Source organism: Coccinella septempunctata, chromosome 7, assembly GCF_907165205.1.
Source record: "Coccinella septempunctata chromosome 7, icCocSept1.1, whole genome shotgun sequence".
Taxonomy (NCBI): Eukaryota; Metazoa; Arthropoda; class Insecta; order Coleoptera; family Coccinellidae; genus Coccinella; species Coccinella septempunctata.
The window spans coordinates 16,604,413-16,623,936 of record NC_058195.1 but is presented as its reverse complement, the minus strand read 5'-3'; the positions used below and the strand labels follow the sequence as shown (position 1 = coordinate 16,623,936).

Here is a 19,524-nt window from a genome sequence, read left to right as displayed (position 1 = left end):
TTTTGGACTGACAGAAAACAGTGGTCATGAAGTTATCTTTTGAGAATTTCCTGAGAATATTGAAATCCTTTCTTTACGGTCAATTTCATATAATGTACCAATGTATTTCTTATGTTATTTTATGTCAAACAAAAAGCTGAACAAGTGGTTTTCTGACTTTGATATTACAAAACCACAATCGAAGAGTACCTAGAATAAACCCAAATTAAAATTTGTTCACGTTATCTACTGTACTATGTACTGAAAATTATGTATGAAAATACATTTTCACTGTTTCAATTGCTTCTTACTATACTCGTTGATTAAGAAATGAAATGAGTTCTTTATAGGTGATCATTATGGTGAATCAGAGTGATTCTTTGTCAAGTGAAGGCCATATTAAAGTCAGCAAGGAGTAAATTTTCTAACTGAAATATTGCCATAAAAAATCGACTGCCGATCAATTTCGTTACCTGATGAAGTTGTTAAGATGAGCTTCTAGATAAAGTAGACAGGAAATTATATATTTGAACATTTACGGTTACAAGAAGAGAATTGAGTCCATATCTTATCTACAGAAATGAGTTTGAAGACCTAATCTACATTTTCTTTTTCTTTCAACAATAAAGGCAGCTTTCACTCGGGCGATTTTATGGTTGTCGTATAAGTTTGTCCAGTGTCCTTGGTTAGATTAACCTGAGATGGGGTGAATTCAAGCTTTGGTTTGCAGATGACTAAAGCTGGATTTGAGTCCAAGCCAACTCCGTTCGGATTCAGGGTCGCGATTATACCTGCAGAAAAAAAAATATTGAGAAATATTTCATCTGATGAGATCGCGACAATTTATCGACTCCTAATGGAATATAATTCAATTTTTTTCGTTTTATCAGACGACCTGCTCAGTCAAGAAATGAAAAACTATTCTCCGAGAAGCATATATATGAATTGATATTTTTTATTTTTTATTTCAATGAATTTTCATCGAACTCTAAAATGAAACCTCGCACCATTTGATTGGAAAATGGTATTCAGTTGGATTCAAGAAAATTAACTAAATTTTTTTAACAGGTTCTATTCATTTGAATTTCTCTAAAAAACTTAAACTGTAAGTTTTTACTCATTCTTCATAAGTACCTACTCGTTTTAAACATCAAATAATGTTCTAAATTAACATAAAGTGTTCTGCCCTATCCGAATCCCTATACAAAAGCAGGGGGTTGTAGTACTCCTATTTTGAAACGAAAATATCAATTAATTTTCATCAAGACTGGACATCCAGGCTAAACACAATCTTCAATTCTCATCAGAGAACTGGATGGATTGAAATTTTTCGAATCGAAATTTCCTTCGATTATCTTTATTATAAAGCACGAAACACAAACTCGTTATTAACACTTTTGGTCAAAATCTACAATGCACCAAAAAATCAGGAAATTTAACCATTTTCTAGTCAATAGGTGCTTAGTCCTTGATCGGTGACTTGGATCACAATTAAGGTTGGAGTTGAATTGATGTTTTGAACATTGTTTAAAAATAATTCGACACTAAATTTGAAATGCATACCACAGGAAGTCGTTGTCCATTGGGGCACACTTAAATTAGAATCAGTTTATGCTGACTTTAGAATAACTGATTCCAAATATTTTATCATCATCATAACAAACTTATTCTATTATCGATTCGAAACTATCAACTGCTAGAGCGTTACTATTAAAAAATCTACATTAAAAACATATTTTTATTCTACAAATATACTAACTCACACCATTGGTTTCCATTAATATATCATATTTTTATTCGTTGAAACTACCAACGTACCATAAGTACAGCACATGGCTATACAATCAACTTCAGCTCACTCAGTTCATAGTTTCATTACTTGCATGATTGCACATAAAATGATTCCAGTGTACACTCTTCATGCTTTTATGGAAAACCAAATAAACCACATCTATGTGAATAGAACGATAAGGGTTTGACATACCATTTTGACACAACTCTTACAACTTGCATGCCACATAAACCAATTTCTTCAAAATCTCCGAAGAAATTACACCAATGAAACTGATATTATAACTGAACAAGTTAGAAATAATTTCTTCCTTTCAGTTGATGACAGTGGATAGGTAGATAGGAATAGAAATAGAAATAGAATATTCTACACTAGGTTCCTATCGTTATCGTGAAGGTGCTAACGATCCTTCAAATATGCTACCTCTGCTTTTCTTTTGATGGTTCGAAATAATATACGTTTACCTTTCGTGCCAAAAAGTATTGGAATTTGAAATTGTTGCCAAACTAAACTCATGATAAGGAAATCGCAACAACAAGGAAAAGTAGAAATTTTTTGAACAAACTCTGCAGAAACATACAAGGTGAACCGAGTTCGAGGGCCTATTAGAGGTTTCTGGAGAACTGGACTTATTTGAAATATGAAAATTTGGATTATGATATTGTTCGACATTATCTACTAAGCTAAAATATTCTGGAGCCTGAGCACTTTCAGTTATACAGGGAATAGAAATAAATTTCTAAAAAAATTTTTTTTTCAATTTTTTCATTTCTGTTATGATAAGAGTATTCAATTTTGAATATATTTCTATTCAAATCGTCGCATTCGTCCAAATGGTTTTCATAATATTGAGAAAAAACTAAAAAAAAAAGAAAGATCAGATAATACTCAATAGGATCTTCAGCATGGGGTATAGCAACATCTCTCACCCCTATTCGAAATCAAGGGGTTGTCTCAAGCCGCTAGGGGGTTGCAGTTACGGGGATGCGAAGAGCGGAAAAGTTTTCTTTTTAAAGCCGGAAAATCCTGGTATAAAATTTTCGTTATACCACACTGTATACAATACACTTAATGGAGTTGTACCAATGCTTTAAATTAAAATTTATCAATTACATTTCAGCATCCTCCTGCCACTTTGACAGAAAAATTTCACTGCCTTGTGCGGCGATTTCCATACATATCACTGAGTTCACTTCTAGCAAATCAATATAGGTACCGGAATTTGGGTAAAATCTCTATACACTAACTATAAATTGCATGCAGGGTTCGATAAATTCCTTGGCACGCAACTTTTCATCGTTCGGTCATATTACATTCTACCTGCACTAAGACCTAACACAAGGACTCAAAAGGAGTTCGGAACACGTCAAAGAAAGATAGGGTGTTCCTGACATGCCTGCACCACACTAATTATTGAGTTTCATGTCGAACACACATAAAACAGACAATATATAAATACCGATTGCTTCACTCCCTTGACACGTCGGTGCTAGATTTAGTGCCATTTATTCGAAATGTAAACTGTCGGCGCTCTTGATCTGCAAAAGAAAATCATATTTCTCTATTTCCTAATACTTCTGTATAATCGATGAATCTGTTATTTCCATTTCAAATTCATAAATTGTATCGCAAAACATCGATGTGATGTAGCGCTGGAAGATCTTCCTTTATTAATTGCTATCAATAATATTTTGAACCTTCCTTTTTCTCGTTAAATTAGTGCATATTTCGTGTTGAAATATTGACATGAATTATGAAAGAAAATACTGAATATTTCTCGGTACCTTGTGAATCCCTATCCATTTATTTTTTTTTAGTTGGATGGTACGGACGTTTTGATGTCACTGCGAGTGGTTTCAATTCAATTTTATCGTTTTTTTTCATTTCACCAAAATATTTTGAAATTTTGATGTAACGTGTCTATAACACTCGATTTCATCATTGTTTTCCCCCATTGTTTCCGTAAGTTTCTCCACGCAGTGACATCAGCGACTTAATTTTTTATGAGTAGGTACACAAATAAAGCTGAAAATAATGGATTTCTGAAAAATGCTAAATTACATCCAGCTGAGTTTCAAATCTCTCGCTAGATAGATAGATAGTATACAGAGTGATTCATTAACAAATAATTCATTTCACTGAAATTTTCTTATATAGATTATTCAAGATGGCTTGATCTAGTTACAACCCCTAGAATAAAATTCCATTAAATTTCATGTAGGTACGGAACCGTAGAAGGTGACTCCGGTATTGGAAAAACGAAACAAAACATAAACATATGGTTTGAAAATAAATGGTGCAGTACATCCGAGTCTGAAAAGTTGAATCAGATCAGGTAACTTGAAAAATTTGGTGTATCGTGTGGTTTGGGGTAGACAGTTCATTGGAAGGGATTCTGTTAACAAAGTGATGTTATTGTTACCTTATTTCACCCCATTTTTACAACGATTGTTGAAGGGTTCGAAAAAAAAAGATTGTGATGGCCATTGGTGAAATTTTGAAGTACTATTCTATTTTTTTACACTTCCTCCTAATAAGTAGTTTTTCATCAGTTGCTATCAAAATGAGCCATTTCATAAAATCGTTTGAGTTACTAAATAATTCGGATTTGTGTTACTAAATAATGATAAATATTCAGCAATCTTATTAACTCAGTTTTCATTGCCTAAAAAACGAATGGTCCAATATCCTAACCTGAACGAAATCACATGTTGAGCCTTGAAATGATTTTTTGGGGTATTACGTTCACGGATATCATTGAAATACATGAAAACATAGTTTTACTTTGTGGAGACCTCTTTTTGTTACAAACGGTAACTTGCCAAATTGATACTGAATCTCTCTCAGGTGATTCTGGCTTGTTATACCTGCCAAAGGGGTTCATAGTTGAGGTTCAGATCTATGAATATCAATGTTACAAAATGCAAATTTCTTCTGAGTTATGAGGTGACAAATTCGACGTCTAATTGCTTTTGCCACCACAAGTTTTTACATTTCTTGGCGATAATTTAGATAACAAATTAATGATCTAGGGTCGTATTAGTATCAATTTAAGTAATCATATTTTTTTTCAACTTTGTCATTTTGAGAGTTCTACGTATATAGGTGTTTTTCGGTGAAAAGCTTCATTTTGATAAGTTGTAGCTTCTGTTATAAAAAGGCCTGACCTTTAAATTCACTCTGTATATAACAATAAAAAATCATCAGTATGTGATGTTTTAGCGTTTTTTATCATTTCTGAACATCACACCTATATAATATAATACATCATTTTGAAGGTTTGTGTCGTATCTTCAAAATCGTACCTGGAAAAAAAAATGAGTACGCCCCTGGATTCTACGCAGAATTCTGTATCAAACGTAGTTTTTAGCTCAGCATTATTTCTAATAAATTCGGAGATAAAGGAAGGGTCCGAAAAGTATCAATTTTCAAAATCGCCCTGTATCTCATAAACGGAAACAGTTATGCAAAATCTGATTAGGCCAACTTGGGTTTCACAAAAAAGTAGGACAGGAACGTAAAAACCGCAAGGCTCTATCTTAAATAGCAAGCCAGAAACCTGGCTGTCTCACCCAAAATGGTATGTACTTTACAGTTCAGCGCGGAACATAATATATAGTCCCTTTTGGTGCAGTAGTTGCAATACCATTGCTGCAAGTGCAGTTTTTATACAGGGTGAGCAAAATTGGTGATACCTGAACTACAACTTTTTAACCCAACGAGATAGAGAAAAATGAATGAAACATTATGGTCGTCTTTTTCGGAGAAACTTATTTGCCATCAATTGCATTCAACTATTTTCTTTTGTTTTCGAGTTATAGGCCAAAATTGAAATTTGGGCAATTTAAACTTTGACCGTTATCTCCGTTTCTGTTTGTGCTAGGATGTTGAAATAAAAAGATTATCGAGACACATTTTTGGATAGCAATCCAGTGGCGTACTATGTTGTGTATTTGCTGAGCTATAAAATAAAATTCGGTTTTTTCGTATGAAAACAGTAGTTTAAACTGACTTTTCCCGTTTCAGAAATATATCATACATTGCCCTCGGTCTTTCTGAGTCATTTTAAACTACTGTTTATAAGAAAAAACACATCTTTATGTTATGGCTCAGCGAATATACTTGTTGGAAAAAATCATAGTAGGTACGCCAGTGGATTGCTATCAAAAAAGTGTCTGTATAATGTTTTCTTTTCAACATCCTAGCTTAAACAGAAATGGAGATGGCCAAAGTTTCGACGTATAACTATAAAACAAAAGAAGGTGGACGATTGCAGTTCATGGCGTTATTAGTTTCTCGAGAAAAGACGACCGTACTGTGCCATGCATTTTCCTCTATCTAGGTGGGTTGAACAAGTTGTAGTTCAGGTATCACCAATTATGCCCACCCTGTACAGGGTGGGCAAATTTCGATGTTTTAGCACTACAGCTTTTAAACCAGTGGAAAAATATATGACAGAGATAGACAAAATCTGATAACCCATTCTCGTTCTCTTTTTCTGAGAAACTAACAAGAGTTGTAGTCATTTTTGGCCACCTTCTTTTGTTTTCGAGTTATAATGGCGATTTCGAAATGAATTTATATCTCTGCTAATACTGATGATGGAGCCCTGAAATTAAAACATTATACAGGCACTTTTTCAAGTAGAATCCAGTACCGTGCTTGCCTTTTCAGCAGGATTTTAGATTACGAAGCTATGACGTAAAGTTATGTTTTTTTAAATAGATTTCTGTGCAATTTTTTGAAAGCTTAATTTTTACTGATTTCAAAAATATATAACATCATAAGGTTTGTATCAATATAATTATAGAAAATGGTCAAAAACCTTTTTTTTCAATATTTCTATGGTTTCAACAACAAAAGAAGGTGGCCAAAAATGAAAACTACTCTTGTTAGTTTCTCAGAAAAAGAGAACGAGAATGGGGTATCAGATTTTGTCTATCTCCACTGGTTTAAAAGATGAAGTGTAGAAGACCTATACAATTATTTGTTAGTTCAAAGTTTAGCGCTTTTATATTAGTCTCTTAAATTGTTAATTTTTCGAATTTTTTTTTTCTGGTATGCAAACCATCCTTCTTTGTTCGTGACCATATTCAAACATTCGCAATATCATTCTTTGGTATAGTATCATGTCATACATGATTATGGCATTTTTTTTTCACAACTTAAAAACATGATACCACAACAAAAACTACGAAATGAATCACCCTGTATACATTTATCCAAACTTAAAACATCCAGTTTTCCCCATAAACTTGCGTTACAAAGCTACAGAGGCACATTTCCCAACTTAGAGTCGTGAAACATGGCGCGCAGAACGGGGGAATTTTCAGACGGTAAAGGCAAAATCAGCGTGGCCTTTCTCTCCCCTCGTTTCATCGATCAAAACTTTCCTCATTAAATAATAACGCAAATGTGCTCCGAAAGTTCAGGACGATCACGCAATATACCAGCAGCTGATGGAATAGTGCGAATGCGAACAATGCGCAAGCAATTCTGTAAACAAAGCAGTGGTGCCTTCAAAAACACAGGAAAACCTCTCTGAAAAAGAAATTGATACACCGTCAAACAGGAGGATACCGTGCTCTTCAGCACTTTCGGTACGTTGGTTTTTTTATTGGTGTTTATTGCCAGCGGAAAATAATACATTATTTACGAAGAACGGAAACGTTTAACTTTATCGGAAAAAATATATAGCTGGAGATTTCGTGTTGTTTGGAAGGCGCTTGAATGTTCGCTTGGGCTAACCGAGAACATTATTTTGGAACCACGTCTCAATTAGTCGATATCGACTAAATTACCAGGTTTTCCTTGGGGATTGTGGAATGAAACACACAACAGGTTTATTTTCAGTTTTTCCTTTCTCGCCGAAGGCACTAGGGCGATCTGCGATCAGGCAGACCATTGTAACCCGAATTTAGGAAAAAGTGCTCGGGAACTACACTTCCAACATCCAGGAGAGTTTTACAGTGTGTCAATTTGAAAAGATCCCCTGCTCTGGATGAGTCCTCTCAGGTCGATGTTATATATACTGACTTCACCAAAGCGTTTGGCAGACTGGACCATGGAATTGTTCTGATTAAGTTGTCTTCTTTTGGCTTGACATCGAAGTGTTCCTCAGGGTTCCGTTTTGGGTTCTCTGTTATTTATAATAAAAATAATAATAATAAGGATTTATTTCCAACAGGCAGAGCCCATTAACAGGAAATCTACAAAAACTATAAACTAAAACTTTTATCTCTTCATAAACTTTTTAGGGTTTTCACTCCCAATCTCTGAAACAAAATCAATTAAAAATGCAAGAATTTACGCAGGAGCAAATCGTTGATTTCATTTTTAATTGATTTTGTTTCAGAGATTGGGAGTGAAAACCCTAAAAAGTTCATGAAGAGATGCAGAATCCTCTCAGAATAAATTTCAATCGATATCTAAAACTTTTATGTTATTTTTGAGGTAGTAGTAGGTACTACTACACAATTTATTAGTTGTGCAAGCAGGAATTGCCGTCAAACATGAAGATGATGAGAATTTCCTAGTTAAAGGGATTTTCAAAATGTTGTCCATTATTTTTTTGGACAAAATATAACCTTTTCTCAACTCCGGCTCTTACGTTTCGAAAAACTTTAACTTGAATTTCTCGGCATGCTGTTCATATTCCTACTTTCAACTCTTCTATAAACTCGGTGCTGTGTTTTATAAGCAACCGACTCCGAATGTTCCTCAGAGGAAAAAATCCACGGGCATCAAGTTTGGGGAGCGTGGTGGCCATTCAATCGGCCCTCTTCTACCAATTCATTTCTCTTGTGATGATCTGTGAAGCAGAACCTCAATAAATTCAATATCAAGCGGGATGATTTTCTCGGAGCATCTAAGACCAAACGTCGTCAGTCACTGCAACCTAACAAGGGCTTGAAGATTGAGAATATCTCTGATAATTTATATATCAATGAACACTTGACTCCAAAAAACAAGAAACTTCTGAAAAAGACCAAAGAGGTCACACGCAGCAAAAACTATAAGTTTGCTTGGACACGCAATGGTTTCATCTTCGTTAGAAAGGATGATAGGTCGAGGGTCGTTAGGGTCTCTAGTGAAGAGGATCTATCTAAGATCGTATAAGTCCTCTGAGTTGTAGTCGGTTTTGTATTTGTTAGTTCATTTTCTTTCTGTTTTTTGTTTTCTTTTCATGGGTCTTTCTGTATATTATCAAAATGTACGTGGTACAAAATCTAAATTGTCAGTACTCAACAGAAATTCATCTATGAGTGAATATGATATAATTTGTCTAACGGAAACTTGGCTCGATGATAATATCTTAGACTCTGAGGTACTAAATAACTCCTATAAAGTCTACCGGCGAGATAGAAGGTCTGGCTCGTCGCTCAAGAGTAGGGGGGGTGGTGTTCTAGTGGCAGTCTCGAATAATCTCACGAGTTTTTCTGAGAGCTCCTGGTGCTCAGAAGCTGAGGACATTTGGGTAACTATAGTTCCTGATCGGGGTAGCAAAGCTAGAGTTCACATTGGATGTGCCTACATCCCACCGAGAGACATGGTGGCGTTAACTTCCTTTACAAGTAGCCTATGTGATATAGTTAATAATAATAATTGTAACGATACCTTTGTTATCTGCGGCGACTTCAACTTGCCAGAAATAAAGTGGAATATGAACCCACTAAATTCCTTCTGTATCCCAAGTAATGCTAGAGATCCCTGTTCGGCTTCCTTCGTGGACGCCATTTCCCTCTCGGGCTTGAATCAGTTCAACAGCTTTGTCAATGTCTCCGGCAATACACTTGACTTGGTTCTTAATAACAATTTCAATATAACCGATTTTCAACTCTCTGAATTCCCTCTAGTTCCTGAAGATCCAAGTTATAATACTTTACAGTTTAATATAAATGTTCCTGTTCAACATAAGAAATGTTTGGGTAATTCACGCAATCGAAATTTCAACCGTGCTGACTTTGGTGCGATAAATGAAGCTCTTGGTGCCATAGATTGGACCAGCGAGTTGTCTTGCCAAGATCTAGATACTGCTGTGGATAGATTCTATGAGATTTTGGATGCTATATTTGATAGTTCAGTCCCTTCCTATCCCAAATACTGCAGAAAATATCCAACTTGGTACTCCCTAGCTTCTATCAAAACCATAAGGGAAAAGAAAAAATTTCATAAGCGGTGGAAGATGTATGCCAACTCGTTGGATTTCGCTACATTCAGGCTTTTGAGGGCTAGAGCCAGGCATCTGATCTCAGAGGATTACAAAAAGTATTTGGCGAGTGTGGAGGGTAGCATTGTGGATGATCCGAAGTTTTTCTGGCGATATGTGGGGAATAAGAAGGGTTCTCCTTGTTTGCCTGATTCTGTCAGTACACCCAGTGGTGTCTCGACTAGCCCGCAGGAAATTTGTAATAAGTTCTCTGATTATTTTGCCTCAGTTTTTCTTCCTTCCTTGGCTATAATCTATAATGAACCTTCTGAAGGGGTTCCTCTGCATTTATCTAATTTCAGTATTGAGCGCGATGATATCCGCACTAAGATCACGTCCATGCGTAATGGGAGTCCTGGCCCTGATGGTATTCCTTCCTCTTTCCTGAAAAATTGTTGCGATGTGATTGTTGAACCTCTATTTATTTTATTCAACAAGTCTTTAAAGGATGGTTGCTTCCCTTATAAATGGAAAGTTAGCAGTATCACCCCTATATTCAAATCAGGGAATAAAAATCTTGTAGAGAACTACAGACCTATTTCTAAACTCTGCGCGATTGGTAAGTTGTTTGAGAGCATCGTGACGGATTTCCTTTATTTTGATTTCAAGAATATATTGAACACCGAACAACATGGTTTCATGAAAAATCGCTCAGTGGAGACTAATATGTCCCTATATGTGGAATATATCTTGGAGAATATGGATTCTGGACTTTCGGTTGGGGCTGTCTATACCGACTTTAGCAAGGCTTTCGATAGAATTGACCACTCCATAATGATTTCTAAGCTTGCTGGGTTTGGTGTGTGTGGGAGTCTTCTCCGGTGGTTTGGGTCTTACTTGACTAATAGACATCAGCGTGTTTGTTTGGGTGGTTTCAGATCTGTAGCGGTTCATATCACATCTGGTGTGCCTCAGGGGTCCCACTTGGGCCCATTGCTTTTTTTGCTTTTTATTAATGACGTTATTAGATGTTTTAAATTTTGCAGAGTTCTTCTTTATGCCGATGATCTGAAGATGTTTCATTCTATTTCCTGTCCTAACGACACAGTGCGTATTCAAGAAGATTTAAATCGATTTGCTGATTTTTGCAAGGAAAACAAGCTTCTTCTAAACCTATCTAAATGCTGCTCTATTACCTTCTCCAGAAAACCCGTCTCTGTGCCAGTTACATACCGAATTTTCGGTGAGCCTATTTCTAACGTCAACTCCGTGAAAGATCTGGGTATCACGTTGGACTCCAAATTGCTCTTCGATCAGCATATCTTTAATATTTCGAAAAGAGCCAATCGGATGCTTGGTTTCATATTTCGAACAACATTTGAATTCCGGAGTGCCGACGTGGCTCGCACTCTTTTCCTGGCCTACGTCAACAGCATCTTATGTTTTGGGTCTGTTGTGTGGAATCCGCGCTATGGGATTTATATAGATAGACTGGAGGGTGTTCAGAGGAGGTTCGTGAGACATTGCCAGAGACGATTCTTCCCTCTTGTGAATGATACATCCGAAGTTTATCGGAAATTAAACTTTGTTCCTCTTGAGCATCGCAGAAGGATAGCTGATGCAATGTTCACTTACAAACTGGTGAACAACAAAATCGATTGTACTCATTTGTCCAACTATGTAAGGTTGGTCGTTCCCTCTTATAACACTCGACACACGGATACATTTTTTACTGATTTTGCGAGTACTTACTATTTTCTTAACTCTCCAATTCACAGATTAATGAAAACATTTAATGAGCTGTCTAAAGTCACTAACATTGATATATTTTCTGACTCTGCCTCTAGGTTTCGGTCCATTCTTGTTGGTTATTTTCGACGTTGCAACTGCAGTCGTAGTACTGGTTGGTTGAGGTCGCTCAGATGAATTCCTATGTATACCACACTGTTTTGTATAATTTTTGTATAATAATATCATTTTCTGTTTAATCATCGATTTATGTGTTCAATTTAGGGCTTGATGTTCATATGTGGATAAATTTTTTTTTTCTGTAACACTGAATTGTGGACACTGCTTTGGGTTCGTCCTGTTTGTGTCCCGAATTAATAAATAAATAAATATTTCCATTCTCATCAGGTAGATTTTCTAAACCTTGTGTTATTAACTGATCTATCACTTCTTCAAGCGAATTTGGTTAAATAGGTATCATCCGTTAGCTATTCTTCAATGAATATACAGCCAATTGAATGGCCACAACGATTCCCTTACTTCGCTCCTTTGGATTTTTCCTCTGGGTACTTTTGATGAAGTCAGTTGTGTATAAAACACAGCCTAGACTATCCTCGACAGTTTTACAAAACCTAAGGGCTGAATTGGAAAATATTTTATATTTTTGTCTACAAAATTATGGACATCTGTAAAAATTTTTCATTATTTTCGTAAAATTAGTATTGTAACTATGCTCCTACATTTTCATTTTTGAGGGTACTATAACAAAAAGGTCAAGTGTACGAAGTTCTCAAAAGGCCATCGAATTATCTTTATAACAAGGTGCCACTCAACCCCCACCCCATAAAATAAACCTCAACCCTATAAAACGTTCCCCTACGAACCAAAGTTCACATCTTTCCGCCTTTTTGCTGATTTTGAGTAATTGAAGGTTGTAGCCTTTTCAAACTGACACACTGTATGTTGGTGTCCGTTGCACAAAAAGTGATTAGATTATTCCTATACCTATACAATGATCCAAAAATACCACGACTCGAATACTCTCATGGGCTGAATTCATCGTTCAAAACTCGATTGCCACTCTGACCCAAGAAAATGGTATTACGACTGATGGAATGCCCTGCTTCTTCTTCTTTTTCTCCTACGTGCGGTGCCCCACTGGGCTGAACTGAGACCTCGTGACCCATTGTCCATCCGTGTCCTGAGACACGCTGACACAAACACCACAAGTCGATAGAGAGAATTTCCTCTCACCATAGGAATTGTGGGTATTGTGTTTCCTAGGTGTGTCATCTTTAACCCTTCAAGATTGCTGCAGATGAACATAATCTGTTCAACCGTTTCATCAGTGCTCCTGCACCTGCGGCACAGGGAACAGCAAGTCAGCCGCATTCTATTTGAGTGTTTATTATACAAATGACCATATAATTTTCACAATGTTATCAAAGCCCAGCTCTCACAGAGCATCCCTTCATTCCTCTGCTAGGTGTGAGTTAACCCTTGCCTCAAAAAGAGATTTCAGTGTTAATCGGAGTACCCTCTACGGATATTCTCCAGTTGCAGGCCAGAACGGCATACAGTTCAGCCTGAACTATGGAACAATCCTTCCCTAGGGGGATGAACAGATTGAAACGAGCTCCCATAATTCCCACTCCAGTCCCTGTGGGCATCACAGAGCCATCGGTGAACCAAGTGAGACCTTCAGGCACAAGAAGCCTGTTTGGTGTAAACCATGTCTCTGTCAGGAAAAATTACCTTGTAGGGTTCAGCAAAGTAGAAGCTGGTGTCCGCCTGGTCTCTGGAGAAGGGATACGTTGGCATCCTTCACCATCTTGAGAGCCCTCGAGTGCCGCCTGAATAGTCCTCTATCGCCATTGTCACTGTTCTCAAACTCCGAGAAGATGTCTTCATAGCCACCTCTATAACCACAAGGTGTAAAGGAGGTAAACCCAGCAGACACTCCATGGCTGCCGTAGGGATGGATTTCAGAGCACCTGTGATGGTTAGGCATGTAGTCATAATGGTGCGGCTGCAGTTCTTCCCCATGGAAGTCCACCACACCAGAGATGCGTAGGTAAGGATAGGCCTCACCGCTACAGAGGACAACCAGTGCATAATGTGTGGTTTGAAGCCCCCTCCCTCACCAAGTACTCTCCGAGTAGATCAAAAAATTACATTAGCCTTCCTCGATTGAGTCTTAATGTGTTTGTGGTCCAGTGTCATACCGAGATATCGGACTTGCTCGGATAGAGTGAGCCCAATCCCAAACAAGCTAGGAAGCGTGATGTTGTGGGGCCTCCTCCTCCTAGTAAAAAGAACCATCTCCGTTTTACCAGGATTAACCAAGAATTCGTTCTTTAAGCAGTACCATCGTTCAATCATACGCAGAGCATTCTGCATTAGATCGAAGATATGTATTATACCACTGATTACTTCACCTCTGATCAGTACGACAAGGTCATTCGCATACGGAATGCCCTACTTCAACGAGAAGCCGTTTGAACATGTTAGGGGATTTACAAAAAATTGTGGAATGTGGAAATGATGCCAACAGCTGACTGATCCTCATGCTGTCCAAGGGCTCAAACATAGTGCACATCCATATATGTTGTTCCTTAACAACCCCATAAACCTCTGTTTACTGAACTGGAAATTTTGGAACACGTTTCCTGCTATTCCTCCTATTCAAGTGATTTCGATAAGACTCAAATCAAAGGTTATAAAGTAGAAAGATGGGGAACGAAGTGGCTAAAGTGATATGAGCGCCTTCTCGTGTTCAAAATGTGTTACTAAGACCCTCAGACTGATTGAAATATTAATTTTATGGTCATTTGCAAAAGAATATGACATTTTGTAAGATTTATGATGGCCATTTTGATGATCAAAAAGGTTTCCAATGTTTTGATTCTCGTAACGTTTTTTGTTCATCCAGTTCGTTCTTGTTGCTGATTATTGAATTTGTTTTGTCTAATTTCTTGGTGAAAACACCAAAATATCGTTCGATAATTGAAGAATGAAAAATGGTGAAGAACTGCAAATCAAATAAAATGGATTTTTCGAAAGTCAGTTTTTTACTTTACTAAAGGAAATGAAAATGTAAGTATTCAAACTGGTAACATGTGACCCGGTCATTCATTGATTTTTATTTTCAGTGCTTCGAAGTGTATGAAATTTTCAGGTCGTATAAAGACAATGACTTCAGCAAACTCTACTGACTACAACATGTGCAGTGAACATTTTACTGTAAGTCAAAACTGTTCATCCAGGTTAATTTTTGAATGCAGGAAGCATCCCTTGTATTAAGGGCCCATTGAGTGGAAATTAGGACCTTTATACGCCCATTCAATGATTCTCAGTGTATTCAGAAATGCAAAGTTTTTATTGATTTCGTTTTGGGAATCGGGTGACTTTAAAATTATTGATTCGACACTTGAAAATTTATGAAACCTACTGTGAGTTCTTTGTTCATTCATTAATCAATTTGTATATTGTGTCATAAAGAGACCATATCATAAAAACCATCAAGAAACTGACAGGCTAACATACAGAATTTTGTATATCTCTGTAAGCTTTTTTTAATATTGGTTCTGAAAATACTGTAACTAAATTATATGTAAAGAACTGAAATGTGCATCCTATGATGGTATATTGGATATTGGTTTTTATTATTTTGTGATATAAATTGTACACATTAAAAGTTCAAAACAACGTATTGCACAGAAAATAATACCTTAGTCACCATGAATTTGTGTAAATTCTTACATGAATGTGATTTCACACAATTTTCAGATAAAAACTAACATCCTGGTCACAAAATTAAACCATACTTTTGTTTTGTCGCTGAGGATGTTTGTTTTCTCGTCTCAACAAAGTCTATATTGAAATTTAATGTAAGGAATAGAATGCGAATTTCGCGCCCCCCAATTATAAAACAGAGAACTGTTATTAAACAGTTTTTTTGCATTAACAGTACGTCTGTGGCGCCATCTCATTGTCAAATGTGTTTTCACTGGCCAAAATGTAGCCGATTTTTAGTACTAGAGATACGAGGGTTATCTTTCTACTCTATAATCTTTGGCTATAAGGATTGAAAACTTTCATCTATCAGAACATCATATTATTATATCGATAGAAAATGTTTCACCATCTTCCACATCTTTATAGAATATGCATTTCCATGAGAATACTGATTTCGCATTCGGCAAAGCTCCTACTGATTGCACCGGAAGCAAATAAGCCCCCACCAACACCTTAATCATGCCGAAATCAACTAGGATCAGACCTATATGCATTTCCCTCCGATAATGAAGCACCGAGTTCACGAGCCAATCCATCTTTCTCTAATCTCGCCGACAAAGTTCATCTTCGAGAGTGCATGCGTTATTGCATCCTTGAGCGAGGAAATAAGGAAGAGGAATAGTTAAAGATAATATTCATGATGTGGAAAAGCTTCATTCCAAGTTAGACAGTCCTAAAACATACCGCTCGAACTCCAAGTGGTGCAGATGTGAGTCTATAAATGATGTGGTGGATATCCAAAGTTTGGCTTGAAGTATTACATGATACAATCTATTTCGATAATAGCATGACGTCAGCGTTGAAAACCGAAAGCCTTGGAAAAATTCACAAAACTTGCATCTTGCAAAATTTGTGTTGTGAACAATTTGCTGTTTTCATCATTCTGATTGTGCGTGTTTCTACTACAAATACTTCAATTCTTTCAGCTGGAACCCCTGTATTCTTCATCCAAATCAACATTCCGTGTCTGGAAATTCCAGGATTGCGTGAATTTCACAACGTGCGTAATAGTCTTGTCGGAAAATCAATTTGGGCAATGACAATTCACTGGGAACTCAAGATCGCATGATTTGTCTGATGATAGTTTTCCTTCGAAGTTATTATCGTTAATTGAATCATTTCGTCCAATTCGATCTGAAGCTGGAATTTCAACTAAATCTGAGTAGTCTATTTATTTATTTATTGTACATTTAGGTTGCAGACAGTACAATGTACCAATAAAGCAACCACATATTACAAATTAACTAAGTCAAATTCACACTAAGATCAGTGGTTTACTGTACAATAAGAAGAAAAAAACAGGTTTTTAATGAATTTTTTGACATTGTGAAACTCATCCGAGAAAACATCCAGACGTTCACTCAAACTGAGAGAGTCAAAAGCGGCCTGTGAACGCATCATCTGAGAGTGCTGTCCTGTATTCGTTCTACGATGTTGTTAAATATGCTTTTATCCCTAACATCGCGAATAGGTAGTCTGAAGTTGACTCTTGAAAGTAAGTACGGAGAGTTGATATGGTTATTGATGATTTTATGGAGTGTACAGAGATCCATTACGGTTCGATCATCCTCGAGTTCTAGGATTTTAAATTTATATCTTAAGGGCTTGTAATTTCGATCATCAATTTGAGTATGTGTTAAAGGCCTAAAATTTCAAAAATTTATTCTGTAACCGCTGAATTCTTCTTGTATGAATATCATATTTCGGGGGACCAGACAGATGCAAATGAGAGCCTGCTATGAATGAAGGAATAGTACAGAGAAATGGTCTACTTATATAGGGTGAGTCTCTGACTCGTACAAATATTTTAACATTAAATTCTTGAGGTCAAAAAAAAACACTTTTTTTCCATGCCATTTTTTCCGATTTGGCTCTGATAAAGAGATACAACCCTTTTAAATTTTCATAATGAGCTATGCCACCCCTGTGAAAACAAAATTATCCTCAGAATAACTAGCTAGATTTATGACACTACACATCTGTGGATCATTCAAACAAAATGTTTATTATATAAGCGTCCAACTTAGTTTTAAGAGATTTTTTAATTTTTTGTAGTATAGACGTCTTGAAGACGTCCAAGTTCAACAACAGGTTTGTCGAGGCTTAAGACGTCCAGACCAATATAAGGTTGATTATGGACGTCTTAAAGATGTCTTGTGCTATCTGGGTGGAAGCCGTATAGTGATATCTTGAGCTCGAAAACATTCATCAAATGAAGGAAAAACTATATTCCGAAATTCATTTTATTCGATAAAAAATTTTGTGAGGTAAAACATAGCATAACATGTTTTATGGTTTTTCTACAGCCTGTATCTTTTAAACCTAGCCGATTCGGAAAAAAATTTAGAAAAAAGTATTTCGTCTGACCTCAAGAATCAACTATTAAAATATCTTCACGAGTTATAGACTCACCCTGAATATCTGCATTCAAATCTTTAAGAGCAGTCGGTTGGCCATGGAATAACTTGATTAAGAAGTAAGGTTGGTACACTTGAAACGGCGGTGATTTCAAATCGACGTTTTCACAAGAATTTATCAACTACTAACTTAAGTGTCAGAAATTTTATTTTGCATTGATATTTATTCTCTCATTCTAATATTTCTAATAATATAATAGTAACACGAATACTTTGACATCTACCTATTATCAGACGGTATCGAACATATTCGATTTGAGTAGATTAATATTATGTTTCATCTGAATCTAATGGCTAACAGCCTTTTATTGCACTCATCGGTTTCAGAAAAGTGAACGACTCATATTTCAGCTATATATTTCCTCGATAGGGGAGATAGAGAGTTAAGAGTATGATGAAGTCTTCTTTTGGAAAACCCGAAAAGATAGTGGCAGTACAGGCTTTTCATGAGAAAAATAACTTGAAATATAAGGAGGAAGGACATCAGTTTTGAAAATTTTGAAATCAAAATGCAGAAGAAACGCAAAATTGTAGGTGAACATAGGCATGTCATTGCAGCCAGAACTACTTTCTTGCGAAAATATTTACAATATAAATGTTTAGATGAAAATATCAGTTTTGTGTCCCCAGATGAAACTGATCTAAACATAGATTATTATTAATACATATTATTATATATTGACTCTGTGAACAAATGCGAAGGGAGATGATTCCTTGATGAAAATAAGCAACTAAACATGATATGAAGCACTAAGTAGATGTAACTCACACAATTTTTTTAGATTTCATGTAAATAACAACCCCTTATGATATTCCTCCAAAAATTGTTTTCGTGGGATAGATTTTCGAAAAATGAAATTCTCTTATGGTTTCCCATTCAATTCTGGAGAAAAAAAGTTTCTTGCAAAATTTCGATACAGGCAATACTTTTCTCGGAATAAATAAAAACTTACAAGCAGTTCTGATCACTATTCATTCCATTTCATCGTATAAGTGTTCCATAGAATGACTACCTCCCGCTAAAATATATGCATCAACTCTCTGCCTCATAGAGCCTCGTATACTGCTTGTAAGTTTTTATTTATTTCGAGAAAAGTATCGACTGTATCGAAAATTTGGAGACTTTTTTTCTCCAGAATTGAATGAGAAACCATAAGAGAATTTTAATTTTCGAAAATCTATCCCACGAAAACAATTTTTGAAGGAAAATCAGAAGGGGTTGTTATTTTCAACCCCTAATGATAAAGTTATGCAATCGAAAAAAATTGTGTCAGTAACATCTTGTTAGTGCTTCATATTATGTATAGTTTTATGACTGAGTGTTTTTTAGAACCCGTAAAAAAAATTGAAAACTGTCAACTCGTCATCGAAGGCCAAAAAGGCCATCCAAAGGCTGTATCTTGGAATTTTTTTTTTTTGGTGTAGCAGGGGGAAAATCTGCAAGACAGACGAACCGCCCTCATCTCCTGAGGGGGAACAGTGTGGGGTTTCTCACTCTCATGAGCTCGAGACCCACTAAAAACCCTACTGCTTCTTGAATTTTGGTTCCGGGCATTTGCCTATAAACCGTTCATCTCTTGGTCGGTTTTCTTCTCGCACACTATCGTGCTGGGATTTATGTGTTTATCCTCTATTGGATTAACACTTTATTGAATTTTTCA

General features: G+C 36.2%; 1 protein-coding gene across 3 annotated transcripts in view; it reads right to left on the bottom strand.

Moving 5' to 3' along the window:
- Nucleotides 1-487: 487 nt before the first annotated feature.
- LOC123317365 (potassium voltage-gated channel protein Shaw-like) overlaps nt 488-19,524 on the bottom strand; it is a 193,511-nt gene continuing 174,474 nt past the window's right edge. Inside the window, exons 9-10 of one of the 3 annotated variants that reach the window (XM_044903855.1) lie at nt 3,231-3,309; nt 633-770 (exon numbers count right to left, since the gene is read on the bottom strand). In XM_044903855.1, the coding sequence (XP_044759790.1) occupies nt 3,239-3,309 (71 nt within the window). In that variant the 3' untranslated portion in view covers nt 633-770; nt 3,231-3,238. Of the gene's footprint in view, nt 771-3,230; nt 3,310-19,524 lie in introns of all 3 variants that reach the window. The other 2 variants (XM_044903853.1, XM_044903854.1) reach the window with 2 other exon arrangements.